Source organism: Anas platyrhynchos, chromosome 11 (genome assembly GCF_047663525.1).
Source record: "Anas platyrhynchos isolate ZD024472 breed Pekin duck chromosome 11, IASCAAS_PekinDuck_T2T, whole genome shotgun sequence".
Taxonomy (NCBI): domain Eukaryota; kingdom Metazoa; phylum Chordata; class Aves; order Anseriformes; family Anatidae; genus Anas; species Anas platyrhynchos.
This window is the reverse complement of record NC_092597.1, coordinates 8,487,045-8,501,354: the sequence shown is the minus strand read 5'-3', so window position 1 is coordinate 8,501,354 and position 14,310 is coordinate 8,487,045. Positions and strand designations below refer to the sequence as shown.

Genomic DNA, 14,310 nt, shown 5'->3' with positions numbered 1-14,310 from the left:
AGGTAGAGGGATGTACCTGTAAGCTAAAAATGACAGGAAAGGCAACTGATACCCAGAGTTCTGAATGCAGGCAGAATGCACTGTGATTTATTGCATAATTATCTTTGTAATAAGAAATACCGTTCTGCTTTTATTTTCTGTAGTTAATGAAATCATTTGGCAGAGTAGTAGCTCATATGTTCTCTTAATGATTTTCTGACAGAAAACACAAATTTTGGGAGCAGTTCATCAATAACATTTCCTATATTGCAACGTACTGCTGAAGAAAAAATACTGAACTCTGATAGACTGACCCTTGAAAGGTGAGAAGGTTTCAGAGCACGTGCACTGTAGCTTGCTGCTCTTGTGTAGTGGTCTCAAATGATGAATATTCTGGTGATGTCTGGTTGGTTTTTGTTTTGTTTGTTTTGTTTTTGAGGGAGAGACTGTGTCCCATTGGGCAATTCTGTATGAGTCTCCTTGTAGTAAATGTTCAGAGTGCTGAATACATCAATACAGCAGTTACCTGAAGCAGTTAAGGTTTTCATTTTAAACTGAGGAGGTAGTTTAGAAGTTTCATTTTTTACTTTTCACATTAACACTTACTGTTCCATGTATTTATAGGTCAAATGTCAAGTTGTATAAGCAAAAGAAAAAGTAGATAGATATGATATGCTTTAAATTCTGATCTAAATGGGTTGCTTACGTGGCATCTGACTAAAGCATTGGTATGCCGTATCTGTTCAAATGTTAGTGTGGTCCATCATGAAATCTTGATGTAATTGCTATATAACAAGCAAATCTCTAGGAAGACAGGCTTCAAGAAATTTTTGAAAGCTCTTCTGCTATATTTTCATACTATTTTTTTCTACAGTAGCCAGTTACTTCCTTATTCCACACTTGTTTAACTAGCAAAACTGAACACCTTAATACTACCTTAAGTTAACACACTTTCCTCAGTTCAGCTGGTGTGGGGGAATAGAAGGTGGGTTATAGGTTTGTTACTTTTATAGTGTTTTGTTCTTTGTTCCAGGCAAAAGCTGACAGTGTGCCCAATTATCGATGGGGAAGATCATCTTCGCCTCCTGAATTTTCAACATAACTTCATAACCCGGATCCAAAACATCTCAAATCTACACCATCTTGTTTTCTTAGATTTATACGATAACCAGATAGAGGAAATAAGTGGTCTTTCAACTCTAAGATCCTTAAGAGTCCTTTTGTTGGGGAAGAACAGGTAAAAAAAAATAACTAAACTCATCTTAAACAGCCTGCTTCTTTAAGGCACAGTGTCTGTGATCTATCACCAGAGCCGTTGTAGGGTTTTCAGATTGGGATGTTGGCTGTGAGACCAATGAGACTTGTTTTAACTGGCTTCTTTGGGTTGCTGTCATAGTGACGTAGATTTTTTTCTGAGAAGTGGAGTTCAGCTGTTTGTTCTGGAGTGTTTTAATTGATGCTGAAACCCCAGCTTGGGTTTTCTACTTCACTGGCAACTACCTGTGATGTTGGAGGAATGACTGTGCACAGTTATTGCACTAGTTGAAGCACATTGGCAAGTCTAAACTTGCAGTCTGAGAGTGAGGGGAGTAAAAATTTAAAACAGACATCAGTTTTGAGATTTTTTTTTTTCCCTTCATACCAATAAAACACTAATTGCAGAATTTGGTTAACATGTAGTAGTGCAGTATTTTACTTGAGGTCATGCCTTTCATATGAGAAATCTCCTCTGTAGATAATAATTCTGTTTATAGCAAACTGTTGGGGTTTGGGCTGATAATTCCAAGTTGCATTAAGGACTAATTTTTCAAATTGTATCTGTATAGTTGGCTTACATAGTGGTATTGTTTGGAGATAGATGTGAGGAGATGTGTAAATGATTTCAAGTCAGGCATAGCTGCTACCAAAGACTTTATTTTCAGCTTGATCTGTATATGATCTTTAAATCTTGAAACGCATGTATGATATATGTGATATTTAATGTAATCAGCCAGTAGATGGTGCTGCTGACATAACCTAGGTTTGTCATCTGAGAAAGCAGGACAGGACAGAATGGTGTTAAGATGATCAAGATGGAGAAGAAATTATGCCAAATTTTGAAATCTGTATTGTCTAGAAAGGAGCAATGGCTTTCAGTTCTCAGTTCTTCTAACAAATTCTTAAATGCTTTGTCACTATAGCGTGCTTTAAACAGGTTTGGGAATATAGTTTTGTCAATAATAGTGTTTCTTTAGATATTTGCATAGGTTGTATGTTGACTTTGTTTTCTAGTGGTACAAATCTTCCATCCCCTTTCATTTTTCTAGAGGAGTGAAGGGCATATTGCTACTACTGCATTATTGATAGTCAGAGAGGAATGTTATAGTTTAAGGCATACTCCTTCATTTATTAATTTTGAGTGGGTGAAAGGTCTGTTCTTCCATTCCTATCAGCTGTCTAGGTTTTTGTTAGGTGGACAATGAAAGATACATTTAATGTAAGAAGTAATTTGTCATCATTTAAATGTTTCAGAATAAAGAAGATCTCAAATCTGGAGAACCTAAAAAATCTTGATGTTTTAGACCTTCATGGAAATCAGGTACAGTGCAATAAGTTGATTATTTAAGTTAATTGTGTAGACATAATGCATTTCCAGTGCCCTTTGTTAAACTATTGCTTTTTGAAAGGCAACCAAGAGCAAATTTTTCCAGCTCTTGAGGTCACAGAAATCAGTAAATTACTAAAAGGTGGTATGATGTTACTTTGATTTTTTTATATCAACTCTTGTACTTTCTGCATTTTACTCCAGAAAAATTACATCTTCTTAAATGCTGAATAAGCTAAGTATAGCAGCGCTTGCTCACACCTACAGAGTACTCATCTAGCATAGATAGTTACGTTGCAGTTAAAATAGAACAGAAGTCATAGAAGAATTTAAGTTCCCATTGATTGTTGTGTTGTCTCTAAATGAAGACTTGGAACTTCTCTTCCATTAATTAGCTACCTTTCTGTTCCTTTCCAGTTTAGTTATGCAAGTTTTGATATTAACACTCTATTAACAACATTATTTTTCCACTACTTGAACAATTTGTATTGTAAAACACTAGTCTGCCATACATATTAACTCATTTTGAAGGCGTGATGAAGAAAGAAATGAGTTTGAGACATAACGCTCAACTATACTAGTTCCTTGTTTTTAAGTCTGGTTTTATTTTTTTTGTTTATTTAATAACAAATGGAGGGTCTCTGTTGTTTAACTTTTTTAAGATTTGTAGGACCTTTTATTATGGCAACCTTTTGTCTTATATTGTATTTCTACATATAAAATTTCTCAAACCTGCTTCAGCTGCAGAACTGTATTTGGGAACATCAAAAGACATATTCCAGAACATAGCATTTAAACAACAGATCAGTGGAATTAAAAATGAAGTGTTGACATGTAGTTAATATGGTGGATTCTGATCGGTGCTCTGCTGATATAACATCCGCTTGCCAATGTACACAACTTTTTTTCTTTAATTCAGGAGAGAGTAAAGAGAATCAACTGTGTGGAAACAGAATATCACACTTGTCTGTCAAAACGAAATATAATAGAAAATACGATTTATGTTATATTAACAAGCTGTTCATAAATCTGTTTCCTTAAATTGCTTGTGGCATTATGCTGTACCCAGTTCCCACAGTTTTACAATTTGGAGCCAGTTATGGGCAGCAGTTTTCCCTTATTGGAATGATCTTCATTCCAAGTAGGTCTAATGATGCCTCTGCAGTGTGTATCACTTGTCTTCTATTCTCATAACCATGGAAAAGTATAAATCACTTCTGCCATAAAAAAGTGTCTGGTATAGTATGAATATGTATATGTGCTGTGTGAATGTGGGATTTCCTCTGGGCTGCAGTTTCTGTTACTCTAGCACTTCCTATAGCTGTGAAACACACTATGAATTACTTAGAGCATGACTGAGAAGACAGCAACATTATTTCTTACGCTTGCACATATTTTTATGGTACACTTGCCTTCATTTTACATTCAAACTGCTTCTCACAAATGTGAGAAATTATTTCATGTTGTATGCATGGGAAACATTCTCAATCGAGCACAAAACTTTAAGGTTGTTTTCTAGAAAAGTTATCTTTGTGATACATCTGTAGCTTATTGCCGGGAATATTTTCAGGATTTTATGTGATGTCATTGGGCCACAATGCAAAATGCATACTGCAGAAGGCAGTGCTCAGCTTTGCATAGTTGTTTTTGCATTTATTTTTGATCTCTTCAGAAATACAAAAACACAATTTTAAATAAATGCAAAACTAGTTGTGTTATAAGAACTGTCATTGCAGTTAATATGTGAAGGGAATTTTGATGCTGAACTCTCCAGGAAGAATTTTTTTTTTTTTAAGAAAAGTATCAATAAATTAAAATTTGAATGTGTTTTTATTCCTAAATGTTGTATATGCAATGAGAAAATTGTTGTGTAGATTGTAATTGGCCTGAAATGAGATGAAATACAAATGGGATATGTTATACGCTATGAAATGAGTCAGCCTCATCTCTATTCCTAGGAAAGGGGTGGAAAAAGTAGTTCTGGAAACCGTTTACAAAATGTGCTAAGGGAAAGCAAGTGACCAGAAGTAGTCAGCGTGGATTCACCTAGGGGAGATGATGCCTGATCAGCACGATGACATCTGACAGTGTCTCCCATCACATGTTGACACACAAAATTATGATATTTTGGGCTAGATGGATGGATGGTGAGATGCAGTCAACTCCAGAGGTTGATACTGGGCCAGGATTTTTAACACCTTCCTTGATGACATGGGTGAAGTGGCACAGAGTGCAAATTTGAAGATGATACAAACCTGGAAGGAGAGCTTTATACAGGAGATGATTGTGCCACCATTCAGTGGGATCTCGACAAGCCGGAGAAATGGGCTGAGAGAAGTCCTATGAAATTCAAGAAAGGGAAATGTGAAGTCCTGCACTTGGGGAGTCCTAAAGCCCTGCACCAGTACAGGCTGGTGGCTCACAAGCTGACAGGCAGCTCTGTAGTAGGGAACCCGGGGGTCCAGCAGCACCATGGGCCTTATTCGGAAGAGTATTGGCAGCAGGCTGAGGGAGGTGATCCTGAGCCTTCCTCATCCTGAGCCTTACCTTCTGCACGGAGCTGGTGAGGCACCTCTGAGCTGCTGGGCTCCCCGGTGCAAGAAAGGCGTGCACTTGATGGAGTGGTTCTAGCAAAGAGTTGCAAATGTGTTGAGGGGGCTGGAGCATCTGAGGAGAGGCTGAGAGAGCCGAGATGGCCGTGCCTGGAGAAGAGGAGGCCCAGGGAGTTCTGTGGCCATGTGTATGAACACCTGCTGCGAGGGGGGGAGCAAGGTGGAGCCACACCTATCTCGGTGGTGTCCAGCAAAAGGACGAGTCATTGGTCACAAACTGAAGGACAGGAAATTTGCTCAAACTTTAAGAAAAATATTTCCATCAGGGCCAAACAGAGGAGAAGGTTGCCCAGACAGTTTGTGGCATCTCCATCTGTGAAGGCAGCCTAAACCTGACTGGAGGTGGTCCTGCACATCCTGCTGTGGTGGTTCTTGTGTTGGGCAGGCTGGCACCACGGGTCGCTTCTGACCTCAGCTGACTTCTCTGATTCTGCGGCTAGTGTTACTTCAGGCTGAATTCGCTATCTTTGTTTTCTGTTTTCCCTTTGTAGTGATAGGGGAAATGGAAGAAGGAAAAAAAAAAAGAAAGAAGAGGAACTCTTTTGAGGATGCTAGTAAAGTTACAAATAATTACGTATTGTAAAAATATTCCCTGTAAAGCCACAAAAAGCCTCTCTGTTGTATGAATGAAAACTGCCATGGAACTATGATGCAGTGCATTGAATCAACATCCCATTACTGTCCTCATTGAAAGGCACTCAGTGTTCGGGGTTAGGATAGAAGTGTTTTTGTGGTTTTGATGTTCATAAATCCCACACGTTGGATGGAACTAGGCAGCAAATCTGTTGGCCTTCAGAGCATTTCCTGTGCAGTATTCTCTGATTGCTTCTATTCTTCTGTTATGCTACTGCTGGACAGTAAAGGTTCTTCACAAATCACTTTTTTAGAACAAGTATTTGTGATTCATTTTTTGAGAAGTAATGTGGTTGAGTTTTCTTCAAGTTTGTTGATTTGTCTTTTATTTTTACACCGTTGTCATCTGAGAGTCATGTTTATATAGGTACTCAAATGGTAGTACGTTTTGCAGCGTTTTTGTCTATATATTAATATATATATATATAGTAGCTCTACCTTGACTGGGTTTTTGCCTTTTGAGGTTGCCGTGTGTAAGTTAACAGAAGATGGGGACACAACAGTTTTTGCTGAACTGAAGACAGTTCTGTTAAGGGGATATCTGCTGAACAGTCTTCATCACATTAGAGTATTAGCTGAATGCTGCTTACATACAGAGTATTTGAGATAAATTAACAAAGTCAGTGATGGTAATAGCAGCAGCTTTTTTATAGACAATGGGAGAGAGACAGGCTCTTCAGGAGGTGTTAGAGTCTATCTAGACAAGATTTCTTATTGATATTTATGGAGTAGTAACAGTTAAGAGGGAAGCCAGGTATTTGTTTTATTCTTAGTCCACTTCTCTCCCTCTTATTGGATATTAAGTCAATCCCATAGATGGAATGCAGATTGTTGAACTTCTAAGACTGCAGTGTCTTCAGGAGATTAGAGGTGAGGAGAAGCAGAAAGAGGAACGTCTTGGAAAATACTTTGATTTATTTGTGTGCAGGATATTTTGGCTAATAGGTTTGGTCTGAACTTCGAGGCTGTGCTGCTGCCAAGTGAGAAATTCAATGAGAACTGGATGTGCTTTAAAACTCTGAGATGAAGCATTCCACAAGGCTTAATGCTTTACCTTGTGTGACTTATTTCTCAAATCTAGTCTTTAAAGGCATTGCTTCTATAAGACAATCCTTTCATGTAATAAATATCTGAAATAAAGTTCTAAAATAAAAAAATAAAATAAAATCAGGGTAGTGTGTAATGAAACATTGCATTTATTGTCTCTACACCACACAAAAAGGACTAAATGTGAATATCATATTATTGTTCTCTGCCAATTTTCTTACATGATTTAATAAGGCTATTAATTTTTATACTGCCTGGTAAAAACTTCTAAGATGCAGTATCTTAGAGTCTTCTTAAATTTCTGTACAGATACTCCATTTCTTTGATCATCAACACTAATATGAACTCTATGGTATCATGGTGTTCGTGTATACATGTGTGATTCAGAGACTGCCCACAGTTGTAGGCATGGTATGCTGAAGACGCTACTACTACTGCAATGTGATTTCTAAATAAACATTTAATTTCTAAATACTGTGTTTCCAAGCACTATAAATAGTCTTTGGAAAGAACACTGGTGGCTAGTGATCATTTCTGTCAAGGTGAATAGTATGAATGGTATGCGTTCCATAGAAATGCTTTTAAAACCTTTATTTTAGGTAGATTTAACATGGACTTTATGCTGTCTTCCATTAAGTTACTTTGATTAAAATTTTCTAAGTTCTAATGAAGTCAGAACTTGACTAAATGTATCTAGAATATTTGTTCTTTAATACTTAAATAAATTTGTTTTTCTTTTTTAATTATTTTAATTGCCCAAAGTTCAAGGATATAAGTTAAGGAAAAAGGGGAAGGGGAAAAAAGGCAACTTGATTTTTTTTTTTTTTCCCCAGAAATAGGCTTGCTCTGAATAATCATCAAAAATGCACGTTAAAAGATGAAACTTGTGCAGTTACTGATGAGTAATTATGTGCTGCATAGCAGTCTCTTCTGAAATGAATGCATTTCATAGCTAAGTATTCAAGCATACAAGCAAATGAGAACAAACAGAATAGTGTTCAATGTTTACAAGTCTTTGAAGTTTACATAATTGAAAAAGCAACTAAAATAGTTAATAATAGCCCTCAGTTATAATTAATAGAAAACTATTTAAAATATATGAAAATTCCTTTTTGGTAAAAACAGATTTTTAATAATAATCACCTCTAAAAAGAGGTGATGATGCTTGCTACCCAATACATACAGTGTAATGACACTGGGTGTGTTTTCATGCACGCATGTGTGATTAAAAATACAGAAAATCCTATAGAGTTAGTTTTAAAACTGAACGAAGTTATTAACATTATCTCTAAGTTGCTGATGAAATCATTCTTTGTAATAGCAAAATGCCAAGATTAATATTCTGCATAGTGACATGCTGCAATTGTAGCTAAACAGACATCTGCAGAGGTCTGTGCTCTTCATGCTAACCATCTGCTCTTGGCTTTGCTTTTACAAGTCTTTCATACTAAATATATTGTTCCAGACAATAGTGTCTTTTGTTCCTTTAGGTTTAATATTTTTGTGTTCTGCTCATTTTTATTTTTTGCATGTAATATACACAAATAATGCCTAATAGTTAAATTAGCAGTTCAATCAAAAAGTGATTTACTGGTATTTCATTGTTTTTCCTATCTACTTTTACATACTTATTATGGGAAAGATTGCAGTAATACATTATATAGCAGCATATTCAAGTCATACTCGTGTGTGTGTATATACATATATGCACACATATATGTATGAAAATTGTCAGCAGTATTGTGTTTTGAAACTGTTAGATAACAGTTGTGTTAGCTATTCTCCCATTCCAGGAGCTGCTATGCATTTTCAGGAAGCTGGCATGGCAGAGCTGTGGTGGTCCATGTCCTCAGGAGGCCCGTTATCACTGGGAAGGGGTATGCCACCAGGCTCCCTCCTGCTTGCCTGCATCTAATAGCTGTGGGCAGCTTTGCAGAATAGCGTGCCTGAGTACTGGGTGTTGCTGAGGGCAGCTTCTGGTGGTCCTGCAGGTAGAGCAGCTGATCGTTGTAATCAAAAGGGAATTCACCACTGTTGGTAGCTTTATGTACTCTACCCTTAGATACACTGCCACACCTTGTGGAAGGCCAGAGTCTTTTCCGCAGGAAACCTGCTGCCTTCTTCCTGCCTTATAATGTGGGTTACAATAGGAAGATGATGTGAGTATCCTCCTGTGCAGTGGCAATGGTTTATCATCTCCATGATGCATTACTGTATGCAAGTCCTGCATAAATGAATGGATAGGTTCAGGACAACAGATCCCAGATAACTTAGTCATCTCTATCCAGATACTTATCTCTGAGTCAATTACTCTGAGAAATACAAGCAGCAGGAAAAAGTCAGCTTGTATAAACAGAACAATAATTAATGTCTTTGTAAAACACGCCTGCATCTCCAGAAGCCAAAATTAAAAGTAAAGGGTAGTAGCCACTGTTATTTGATGTGTTTTTTCTCTTATTTGATGGCACCTGTATCTTCAAAATAAGTTGTTAAGAATAAAAACAAATGTAGGGCCAGCTGCCTATTCTTTGTAGTTCAGTCACTTTGTTTGAAGCCATGAGTTGGCAAAAACTGTTGGGGACTGTCAGACAAACATGCCGTGTATCTAAATGAAGGATGCCGCTGCTTTCTTGTCTAATTTTTTTTAATATGCTTTGCTGAGTCCAGCAGTGCTATATGGTTAGAAAGATACTACTGTTGTGAATACTAGTAGTCAAGCGCCAGCAGACTGTAGCTTGTTTTCAACAATTTGTGACATTATTATCAAGGTTTAGAAAAATACATAAGCACGTTATTAAGTTGCTTGGTTTTGTCTGTATATGTTTAAAAATGTATGCACTACATATATCCATTTTATATTTATATAAAATGCAGTATGCATGTTTATAATTATACTTCTTTCACAGATATCTAAAATAGAAAACATCAACCATTTGAGTGAACTGAGAGTATTAAACCTTGCCAGAAACCTACTCTCCATTGTAGAAAACCTTAACGGACTGGATTCTCTCACAGAGCTCAACCTTCGTCATAATCAAGTCTCTGCCATAGTAAGGAACAAAACCTCTCATCTTCTTTCCTCCCTTTCATCCCTTCCAGGAGTGCATTATTACTAGAACTTGTTGAAAACATCAGCATTTCAGATTTGTCAAGTCTTGCATTTTCCCATACTCTTTTTGTTATTTTTCCTCAGTACTCAATTTTACAACATGAAGGTAAAAATACTTTGTTTTTGTGTTACTTTGTGTAAATTTGGCTTGTATTGGTAGAAATCTTGGTAGCTCATGATAGTTTCCTGGGGCAAAAGCTTCTGATGCTTTGTGGTTCTAACATAAACATTTAGAGACTCTTCCATACAAGTTTGCCCCCAGAAGCATATCCTCTGTTCATAATTTCTGTAGCTCAGCTAAGCAGTCAGACCATCTTAAACTTCATCTCTTTATGTATATGTCTGTGTCAAAAGTAGAGAAAATACTGAAGTAAAATTTCCCAAGTGAAGCTCCAAGTTAGTGTTATAAAATCCTTTATGCTTTAAAGGATAAAGTTTTTCATTCAGCATTTTATGATGTGTAGTTCAGGTATGGCAATTAGATTATTTCAACAAGCACTTTTTAAGTAGATTTTCTACATTTAACTAGATGCATTTTTTCAGGCCCTCAGTTATGTAAGTACTTGGTCTTCTGTTGCTGCTGAGCTAACACTTGCTCAAATTTTTGCTACTTGCCATACATATGTTAAATTTATTTATTTATTTTTTACGCTTCCAGAACAAGAAATTTCTGCTAATTTCTAACTCACCCACTGTACTTCCTTCCCACACCATTTGTATTACTGAGATACTCTTCCTTGCTTGTAGCTGCTGCCTTCTCACCCTCTCTCATGTGTAGTTCATGTTTTCTCCTTACCTCCTCTCTCACAAATGCAGAGTTAGCTCTCCCTGACAATGAAATTAGTGGGTTATAGGCTTGGACTCTGTTCTTATATCTCAGTGTTTTATTCTTTCCTGGTTGGAGACAGTGTTTCAGAAGATGTTCTGTTCAGGGATGTACTTTCTTTTGTGTATAATGTAAAATTGTTTGTTACCCAGGATAAATTGTAATAGAATGGTGTTTTGGTTGTGTGTTGTGGTTTGTGGGTGGTTGTTTCTGTTTTGCTTTTGTTTTTTCTTTTTAATTGGATGGAATGCTATGTAGACATTTCACAAGTTAAAGGGAGGGCTGTGGGTTTTATTTGTGGCTAAAATCAAGGTAGTGAGTGAGCCCCATGCCACTCCCGTGTGCCTTAAGTAATGGTTTTATGTCCACTAGTTGCAAGCTGGAGCATACTCCTTAGCAGGATAAGGAGATGCACATTTAAAACCGAAGGGTTTGGTGCGCAGTTGGAATTTGCATGGATCACTACAAACTGTGCTGTCTGGCTATTACAGATTTTAATATCACAATTTATTTTTGAAATAACTTTGAAGTTTCATCTTGCTAATATCTTGAAGTATTTTAAGGTTTTCTACTAAGTTTTGTTGTGGCATACATTAAATTCAGTAACTCTTTCTGAAAACTTGTTCCTTCTTATAAAATTCAATTGCAAATGTGACAGAGTCCTTCAGATCATTCTCTGCCAGAGCAGCTGCTGTTGTTAGGTGGTGCTGATTGCACTGCAGTTTTGCACTTCAGAAACCTCACTACAACATGGCCACTTCTTTTTTTTTTTTTTTTTTTAAGTGTATTTATCCTGCAGTTAGATGCTGAGACAGCACCTTGGCTTCTTTCCCAAAAGCCTGTTCAGAAACCAGCAGCAGCCTCATCCTCTTTCCTTTAACATCATTTGCTTTGCAAGTGATGCAGCTTGTTCTGCAGGGTATATATCTGCACTGAAACACTCCCTTGCAGTCTGCATTAGGGAGAAATGGATCTGCACGTTCAACAGAAATCAATGTTGCAGCAAGGTTATAGTAGATAGAAATGAAAGTATTTCATCAGGCGAAGTAGAAAGGTTCAAAAGATGTTATCCTTCAGCTGCTGAATTTATGCCTCTGTCTTTCCTTCTAGAAAGATGTGGATACTTTGCCCCATCTCCAGCGTCTGTTCCTCAGCTTCAACAATATATCTAGGTAAGGGGAAGAGCAGTTCATTTCTTATCAGTAAATTGAAGTATCCTCTTATAGCTGTATTTCATTAAAATTTAAACGCTATGAATGCAGATGCTGTTTTTAAACATATCAGATGGCATAATCAAGCCATTATGTATTTTCTACTTTAAGCATAAATTCTTTTAACCCTTTGCATTTAAATGTTGCACTATGGGGATTCTACCACAAAACTTGCATTTTTAATTAAAAAATGATTGTATTCTTTCTGATGATGCTGAAAACTAAAAATAGCTTTTTTAATATGTTGTTTTACTGCTTAACTAAATTTCTGATAAGGCAGAAGGCATGGTGTTGCACAAGGCATATTATATTTATCATAAAATCACTGTATTTATGGAGTTACACAAACGGCTGGGTCAGATTCTGCTTCTGAGGATAAGATTATATCATGCTTGTATTTTACTTGTACATATATTAATCAAGTGTGAAAGGTATATTCCTGTCTGTTTACTTTTCAAACCAGAAGGCAAAAACAGAACAGCTCAACTTTCAATGCAGGGTTTCTGTTATTTCTAGTAACTAAGTGCATTTTGGTATAAATAAGAAAGTTAGTCTACAATGTTTATTTTTATATTTGTTTGTTTTTGAAGTCAGCGTTTCTACTGGTGCCAATATTAAAATAATAAAATCAAAACAAATGTGCCTACATTATCTTCAGTTTATCATGTGTTTACCTTTATTCCTTAATCATCCTCATCTTTCTTTGTTGCTTAGAATCAATTTAATTTGAGATCAGGAAAGATGCCTGGCATTCTCATTACTGAAAATAATGTTCTTGTGGTACCTATTTTCTCTGTAAAATGTTAGACTTAATATGAGCTTTAATTGTAATAGCTATTTGAATATTTTAAACTGACCTGCATGATGTATTTTGCAGACAGTTCCAACCTACTTGTCTATGTTTCTTAAAGTACCAATGCAGTGGATCTCCCTGAATGCTCATGGGTATTAAGCATTCAAAAAAAACTGGAGATGAACTGCAGAAATGGTTAATATACTCTTCCCTTAATCTATCTGCTACTCTTTTTATTTCATGTTTGAAATTGCCATAATAAAGAAAAGGGGTTGGTATTTTGCTTCACTTATATAATTTCTGGACTAGGAACATGCCTTCTGTTTCTTTTTTTTCTCTTAAATAAATATGTCTTAGCCTGGCAAGAACAACAAGGGGACTGCAGTAGTTGGCTCCTTTGCCATCTGGGAGCATCACTGCAGTCAGTGGAATTTCTGTATATTTTCATATACTTAGTTTAATTTGTGTAGCTTTCTCACACGGATATTTTTGCAGTATTCAAGGAAGGAAAAATGTTTTACTCTTTTTTTCATTTTTAAATTAGATTTCTTAAAACTCATGTCATCAGTATCTTGCTAGTATCCTATCATTTATTCACTGGTGCTTCAATTGAACTGTTGATAGATCTAGTCCTAGCTTTCAGGTAAGGTAGAAATACTTAACTCAAACACTTGTGCAAATATCTAATTTGGTTTTAATTTGTAGTTAGAATAGGTATAAAAATCTTAATGTCCAATGAAGACATGGTTATAAAATCTACATACATGTGTAAGTAGCTAGGTGAATTGATCAGCTTAACTTGTTATTTACCAGTCATTATTAACAAATAATAATAATAATAAAAAATTTGGCTTATGTTTTTGTAGAAATGACGTTCCATCAAATTCAGCAGTAGCAAAAACCCAAAAAATCTCATTGCTCCCTCAATTTCAGTTATGCAGTAGATATGTCTCCTAACAGGTAAATGTTTAAACATGGAAGTACATTCTTGACCCATCTGTGCCTGACACTTGGCTTGATGCACTGTTTGAACTGACTGAAGATGTTACATGCAACCATAATACTAGTGAATGGCTGTGCTACATCTGACCCTTACTACACCACTTTAAAAATGGTTTAGGGTATTTTTTTTTTTTACTCACTCACCTGCATTTACCATAGACCATATGGTAATTTTATTTTTTTTATATTTATATATAATACATATATTTATTTTTTTATATTTTATCTTTCTTTTAGGCAATCAATTAATTACACAGATTCTGATTTATATATTGGTATGTAGAGAAAATGTTTGCAAATTGAAACATGTAGCAGAGTACATTGTCAAAACCCGTATATGTTTATATTACTGGTTCATTAAAATATTAAAAGTAGCATTTTTTAGATAATGCTCTTATATAAAGGTTTACTGCTTCCTGTTTTTGTTGGGAAGAATTCTTGAGTCTTACATCAGTACATACTGACATGAAATAAAATTGCAATAAAAGATTCAGAAATGCCTTCTTAAAAATTT

The 14,310-nt window shown here is 35.9% G+C and overlaps 1 protein-coding gene across 4 annotated transcripts in view; it reads left to right on the top strand.

Moving 5' to 3' along the window:
* Positions 1-14,310, top strand: part of LRRC49 (leucine rich repeat containing 49) — a 46,493-nt gene that overhangs the window by 3,873 nt on the left and 28,310 nt on the right. For all 4 annotated transcript variants that reach the window (XM_027467122.3, XM_027467119.3, XM_027467120.3 and 1 more), the window contains exons 5-9: positions 203-302; positions 1,013-1,216; positions 2,491-2,557; positions 9,762-9,905; positions 11,901-11,962. In XM_027467122.3, the coding sequence (XP_027322923.1) occupies positions 203-302; positions 1,013-1,216; positions 2,491-2,557; positions 9,762-9,905; positions 11,901-11,962 (577 nt within the window). The remainder of the gene's footprint in view (positions 1-202; positions 303-1,012; positions 1,217-2,490; positions 2,558-9,761; positions 9,906-11,900; positions 11,963-14,310) is intronic.